General features: G+C 42.8%; 1 protein-coding gene and 1 long non-coding RNA gene across 2 annotated transcripts in view; both read right to left on the reverse strand.

Moving 5' to 3' along the window:
• Positions 1–1,938, reverse strand: part of LOC118766869 — a 12,172-nt gene extending 10,234 nt beyond the window's left edge. Inside the window, exon 1 of the long non-coding RNA XR_005002780.1 lies at positions 1,927–1,938. This is a non-coding gene — a long non-coding RNA (uncharacterized LOC118766869). The remainder of the gene's footprint in view (positions 1–1,926) is intronic.
• LOC115221551 (solute carrier family 22 member 5-like) overlaps positions 1–7,500 on the reverse strand; it is a 31,553-nt gene that overhangs the window by 19,421 nt on the left and 4,632 nt on the right. The window contains exons 2-4 of the mRNA XM_036510707.1: positions 6,662–6,854; positions 5,765–5,998; positions 4,665–4,799 (exon numbers count right to left, since the gene is read on the reverse strand). Of these exons, the coding sequence (XP_036366600.1) occupies positions 4,665–4,799; positions 5,765–5,998; positions 6,662–6,854 (562 nt within the window). The remainder of the gene's footprint in view (positions 1–4,664; positions 4,800–5,764; positions 5,999–6,661; positions 6,855–7,500) is intronic.

A 7,500-nucleotide genomic window follows, 5' to 3' on the forward strand; every position in this document is an offset into this window, starting at 1 on the left:
GCAGAATATTTGCTGTTGCCCATCATATTATTATTATTATTATTATTATTATTATTATTACTACTACTACTACTACTACTATTATTATTATTATTAGTACTACTACTACTACTACCACTATTATTATTATTATCATCATCATTATTATTATTATTATTATTATTATTATTATTACTACTACTACTACTACTACTACCACTATTATTATTATTATTATTATTATTACTACTATTATTATTATATTATTATTATTATTATTATTATTATTTATGGTTTCCTTTCATTATAACTTTATTTCAGCTGCCTCAGTACTGGGCACCCTCCAGAGGTCAACAGTAGCAAGGGGCACTTTTGTTTTGTTATGCATGCTAAAATTATCACCACATTTATTCCATTTTAAATAGAAAGTACTTTCTGTAGTATTATGGGCTGTACCTATCTTTTGTAGTTCACGGAGATCGATGTTACCAGGGAGTTGGTTAATATACTTCTCAGTTCCCTTCATTATCATTCCCAACGTACCAATTACCACTGGTGCTATTGTAGTACTAAGCTTCCACATTTTTGTGATTTGCAAACCCAAACGACTGGCAAATATAGCCGACCGTTTGGGTTTTAATGGGAGTTTTTGTCAGAGGATTTCAATCTGTGTATCCTTTGTTTTCTCATGTTTAGCAATTACTTTTATTAGTTTGTTAGGTTTGTTCTTAGCAAAGTCTTCCCTTTGCTTGCTTCAAGTAGAAAAGATATATCTGCTCTTAGCTGGATTATTTGCCACTTTATTCTTTCCATCTATGCAGGCTATTTCTGTACATTGCACTTTTTCATTCTCCATCACCGCATTTCTGAGTTGCGACACAAGCAGCTGAGTAAATAAGTTGATCAATCAATCCGATGGCATCTTCTCTTCTATTCTCATGGAGTCGTCTATCAGCTTTCCAAGTGCTTGATCGACATTTTTGTTTACTTGTCCGGGATCTTTTCTGTTTGGCCGCCAGCATCAATTCTGTTCGAATTGATTTCACATTCAGTGTAATGATACACTTTTAGAGGCTAATTAATGCCGTAAAAATAATTGTCGCTATAAATCAATAAAGAATTATTAGTAACTAGCAGCATAGTCCGGCGTTGCCCGGGTATGTAAGAGCCCCTAGTAGGCAACGACTAATCCCAATCTAGTTCTTTCCCTCTAAGCAACGAAGGCACATGTGTAGGTTGCAATGTCTTCTCTTCACTCGAATACTTCTATGTAAACGATGTTCCTAGCTGTCTCCCGATTGCAAGTTGCGAAAACTACAACAGAAAATGTGTTGCATATAAAAAGCTTAGATTCTCGACCCCATGTCGAATTTATCAATTATTTTCAGAACTGGGGGAACTTTTCAAAATTTTCGCTGCGTTAGTTTTGAATTATGACATTGGGCTATGTGTGTGTCAAGTTTCATCAGAATCGGTTGAAAGCCGTGGTCAGGGTGAGGGTACAACCTGACAGCCACACAGACACACAGACAGACAAACTGCCGTTTATATATAGAGAGATTAAAGTTTGAAAAGTTTGGTAATTTTAGCCGATTGTAAGCCACAGACACATTCAGGTCTGTTTCGATAGTGACAAGAACTCTTTTGCCTGTTGCCATAGTAACAGTATTTGAAAAGTCTGCGAGGAAGCACGTGTTGACAGCAGTCAACCGAGGAAGGGTCCTACCTGAGCAGCGAGTTATAGGAGTGTGTCGCGCGACCAGACAGGTTTTTCTGTATGCATATTTAAATAGTTTGTTTGTTTCTTAAACATTCAGGTAGTTGTGAGGTATGCTAAAAATAACAGCTAAATAAGATTTGGGGGATAAATCTTTTAGATTAAAGTTTATTTCCCAACAACTCACTCGGAAATTTAAATCTGTTTCTCTCTTTTAAATCATCATAAACATTTATTTACTTGAAAGAAAATTACCGGAGACCATAACACGTGTTGTTTACAAATATTCACGACAAGTGATATTTTCAAGATGCTGCCAAAATGTGCAGTCACGCACAAAATGACAGCTTACAAATCCTGTTTCCTGATTGGGTGAAAACGATCAAACTTTAAACCTCTATAGCTTTTTAAAAACATTTTTCTGGTAAAAAATAAAATAACTCCAGCAATTCAGTCTGGGCAAGTGTATTACTGTGCCAAATTTTAAAATTTTGAGTAAACTTTAATGTTTGATGATGTAGAGATTATTACTGGACTCCTAGATTTCCAATTCTTAGCGTGGGCATGGCTGGAATGTCTGTGATCTTAGGTCTGTTTAGTCGCGGCTCAACCTGAAGCTAAACAACATCAACAACCAAACCAACAAGCATGGCCTAGACGTTGCAGGCTTTCCTTCCCAGCTCGAACCAGCAAGACTAGACCGAGAGGACAGTAAAAGACCAGACGATTTGACAATTTCCCCGTTCCGTGGCCGTAGGCCCCTCATCTGGGATGTCACATGCTGTGACTTCTCCTGCGGAAACTGGGTGTTGTCAGCTACCAGCCCAGGCTCTGCTGCTGATCAGGCTGAGAAAAACAAACAGTTAAGGTATCGGTCGCTGTCCGACAGGTTTATGGTCGAGCCTGTGGTAGTGGAGGCCCCCGAGCCATATGCCAGGGTCGCGAAGGCTGTCCGCAAGCGCAAGCTTCGCGAGTCAGAGCGGCTATTCCAGCGTATCTCCATTGCTGACCTCCAGGGCAAAACCTTTTCCCTTCCGTCTTCTGAAGCCATGAGAAATGTTTCTATATTGTGAGGGGCAAGATTTTTCAAAACTATTTCAAGTAAATCCTGTGTTTTTCATTTTTAAAAGAAATCAAATACAAACAACGCCACGGCCACCACCTCCGAAAACAACAGATGAGCATTACCAATGGAAACGCCGTCACAACAACCACAACAACAGCACCACCACTACCACCACCAACATCACCACCACCACTACCACCACCACTACCAGTATTACCATCACCACCACCATCACTACCACCACTACCACCTCCACCACTACCACCACTACCACCACTACCAGTATCGCCATCACCACCACCACTACCAGTATCGCCATCACCACCACCACTACCAGTATTACCATCACCACCACCATCACTACCATCACTACCACCACTACCACCTCCACCACTACCACCACCACCACCACCACCACTACCACCACCACCACCACCACCACTACCAGTATCGCCATCACCACCACCACTACCAGTATTACCATCACCACCACCATCACTACCATCACTACCACCACTACCACCTCCACCACTACCACCACCACCACCACCACCACTACCACCACCACCACTACACCACTACCACCTCCACCACTACCACCACTACCACCACTACCAGTATCGCCATCACCACCACCACTACCAGTATCGCCATCACCACCACCACTACCAGTATTACCATCACCACCACCATCACTACCATCACTACCACCACTACCACCTCCACCACTACCACCACCACCACACCACCACTACCACCACCAACATCACCACCACCACTACCAGTATCGCCATCACCACCACCACTACCAGTATTACCATCACCACCACCATCACTACCATCACTACCACCACTACCACCTCCACCACTACCACCACCACCACCACCACCACTACCACCACCACCACTACCACCACTACCAGTATCGCCATCACCACCACCGCTACCACCACCACTACTACCACTACCAGTATTACCATCACCACCACCATCACTACCATCACTACCACCACTACCACCTCCACCACTACCACCACCACCACTACCACCACTACCAGTATCGGCATCACCACCACCGCTACCACCACCACTACTACCACTACCAGTATTACCATCACCACCACCATCACTACCATCACTACCACCACTACCACCACCACCACTACCACCACTACCAGTATCGCCATCACCACCACCACTACCACTATTATCACCACCAAAACTATGAACAGTAATTGTAACAATGCAACATACAACCACAACAGGAAGAGGAAGATCCCCCAACATAAAAAACATACACATCCTGGACTGTGGCTCACAGGGCCGCATGCAACCCTCAAGTATCCTTCTGGCAGCCCGGCGGCCCTCCACGGTCTTCAATCCAAGCACCCATTAACACACACACACACACACACAGAAATACAAATATTATTGCACTTCAACAACAAAGTGGGACTCCGTCGGTTATGGCGATGAGTGTTCCAGTTGATCAGATCAACGGAACAGCCTGCTGGGGATATTAACAAACAAGTGGCTGAGGGGGGTGGGTCGGCGTGATGCAGAAAAAGACAAGGCTGGCCCTTTGAAATACAGGTATCGCTCATTTTTTCTAGCTGAGTGGACTGGAGCAACTTGAAATAAAGTATCTTGCTCAAGGACACAACATGCCGCTGGGAATCGAACCCACGGCCTTGCAATCGTGAGCCAAATAACCCGAACCACTTAGGCATGTGTCTTTATTCCAACAAGAAAAACCCTTTAGCACAACAATCAACATCACTACGACTACACCACCACCACCACCACCACCACCACCACCACCACCACTACCGCTACTCCTACTACCAGCAACAACAGCAGCAACAACAACAAGGAGTATTTGTGGGAAAGTGCTGTACTTACCATTTGTTAATGATAACGGCTGACATACAGATCGGCATGTCCAAGACAAACGGCAGGAAGATATCAAAATGGTGGTCTCCGGTCAGACTCTCCACTTTGTGCAGTAAATTACAATAAACAAAACAACCAACAAACCTGAAACAAAAGAAAGAAAAACAGACGATAATAATAATGGGATGCTTTTTGGTTACCTCACCCCCATTTTTTTAAAATGCCATTAAAAACTAGGTTATCTCCCCACTAAAAAATCGAGCGACAAGAGATAGGATTAACAAAGTTAGATTCTTTTAATTCAATACTTCAACACGTTGTTGACTTTTGGCCTCCTTAATATGAATGTTAAGATTTGTTATAAAAATGTTATGAGATCCAATAAGATGTTTAATGCTTTTCAGTTTTCATTTGTTATAAAAATATCAACAATTGTAACAATACAACATACAACCACAACAGGAACAGGGAGACCCCCACCCAACATACACAAACAAACATACACACCCTGGAGCAGCGGTTCTCAACTGTGACTCACAGGGCCGCATGCAACCCTCAAGCATCCTTCTGGCGGCCCTCGACGGTCTTCCATCCATAAATATAACTTTTCCTGTAATTGTTTTGTGATTTACTTCCTTTGGTGCGGCCCACTTCAAAAAAAAAATCAGGTTTTCGATCTGGCCCCCCGGATATTGAAAAGGTTGAGAGCCACTGCCCTGGAGACAAACATGCACAAGCACCCAATAACACACATACACACACACACACACACACACACACATACACACACACATACACACATACACACACACACCACACACACATACACACACACACACATACACACACACACACACACACACACACACACACACACACATACACACACATACACACACATACACACACACATACACACACACACCATACATACACACACACATACACACACACACACACACACACACACACACACACACACACACACACACACATAGAAATACAAACGCTAACGACAGCAACGTCGGTGGAGGCCCAGTGGTTATGGCAGCGGACTCGCGGTCGTAAGAATGATTCGTCTAAAAAAAGAAAACAAACCAATCACTCACCACGTGTATAAAACGGCAGATGTAGATTTGGTCACAGTGACTGTGTGGAAGAGATCCAGATAAGTATGACGACGAGGGTGGGAGATACTCATCACGTAAATACGGGTGTCATCGCACAATTCGAGAACATTCGGTACAGCTCTTGTGTTACAGGATATCATTTCTTTGATGCTGTTTTCAGCTTTTTGAAAATGTTGTAGACTGGTCAACCAACGAGAACTTTCTGGAACCAAACTGGAGAGGAAATAAGGAACGCTTTATATTACACTAGCAGTGATACCCGTCGTTGATCTGGCAATTACTTATACTCTTTCTCGAGAGCCACATTCATAGTGTTGTTATATAGAGAGAGAGTTACTCCTCCTGTGTGTGAGTATTTTATACGAAAAAAAACATATAATCATTGAAGTAGAAAAAACCCAATTTCATACACGAATGATGATGATGAGGAGGAGGAGGAGGAGGAAGAGGAGGAAAAAGAGGAGGCAGAAGAGGAGGATCAGAATGATGATGATGATGATGGTGGTGATGATGATGATGTTGATGATGATGGTGATGATGGTGATGATGGTGATGATGATGATGAGATATGATGATGATGGTGATGATGATGATGATGATATGATGATGATGATGGTGATGATGATGATGGTGATGATGGTGATGATGATGATGATATGATGATGATGGTGATGATGATGGTGCTGATGGTGTTGATGATGATGATGATGATGATGATGATGATGATGGTGGTGATGATGAGGGTGATGATGATGATGATGATGATGATGATGATGATGATGATGATGATGATGATGACAATAATAATGATGATGATGATGATGATGATGAAAGAAAGAACGAACGAAGGAAAGAAAATGTTAGGCGAAGGCTTACAAGTAGAGTCCTAGAAACGGCAGTCCCACCAAGCCATTGGTGAGGGCAATGTTCCGCCATCCGTTCACAATGGCAGCCTCGAATGAAATGATTGGTAATCCGAGAGCCCAAATCCACAAACACACACAAAAATCTCTCCATCGTCGACCTACAACCTCCAGAGGTAACACAATGCTGATTACAAGAAAACCACCTGGAAATATAAGAAAGAATCGGTTGAGTGGAGGCAAAATAGTTCTATTACTGTTCTATGTGGTTTAATATGGAATTTTTTTTTTTTTTAGGCGAGACTTTTAAAAATTGAAAAGGAAGCAAACAAAATGTCGCATTTAATTAGATTAACGCCTTGGAACTGTGAAAACGCTTTAACGAATAGTTAGTTAGTTAGTTAGTTAATTTTTTGGCTCAAAAAGCAAAAAGCAAGGCCATGTAGGGGGACATGGAGTTATGTACAGGGTGGTGTTCAGGAAAAGAGTTCAGGCCACTTGTGGTCAAGGGAGACTTTGAACCGAGCGGTTGTCGGCATCTTCACTATCTCGTCCGGCAGTTTATTCCCCGGATCCGCAACCCGGACGGAGAAAGCCCCTCTCCTTCGATTGAGATGAAATCGTCGCAGATAGAGCTTTTCGGAGTGACCCCGCAGCCGACGTTCTGGAGCAGGAGTGAAGAACAGCTCTTTCGAGAGGTTACACTTTCCGCTTATGATGTTGTGAGCAAGAATGAGATCACCACGGCATCGTCGTTTTTCTAGAGAATAAAGGTCGAGCGTCTTCAGCCTTTCTTCATAAGACAAATGCTTGAGACCAAGAACCATGCGGGTAGCCAGCTTCTGGACTCTT

Source organism: Octopus sinensis, linkage group LG18 (assembly GCF_006345805.1).
Source record: "Octopus sinensis linkage group LG18, ASM634580v1, whole genome shotgun sequence".
Lineage (NCBI taxonomy): Eukaryota > Metazoa > Mollusca > Cephalopoda > Octopoda > Octopodidae > Octopus > Octopus sinensis.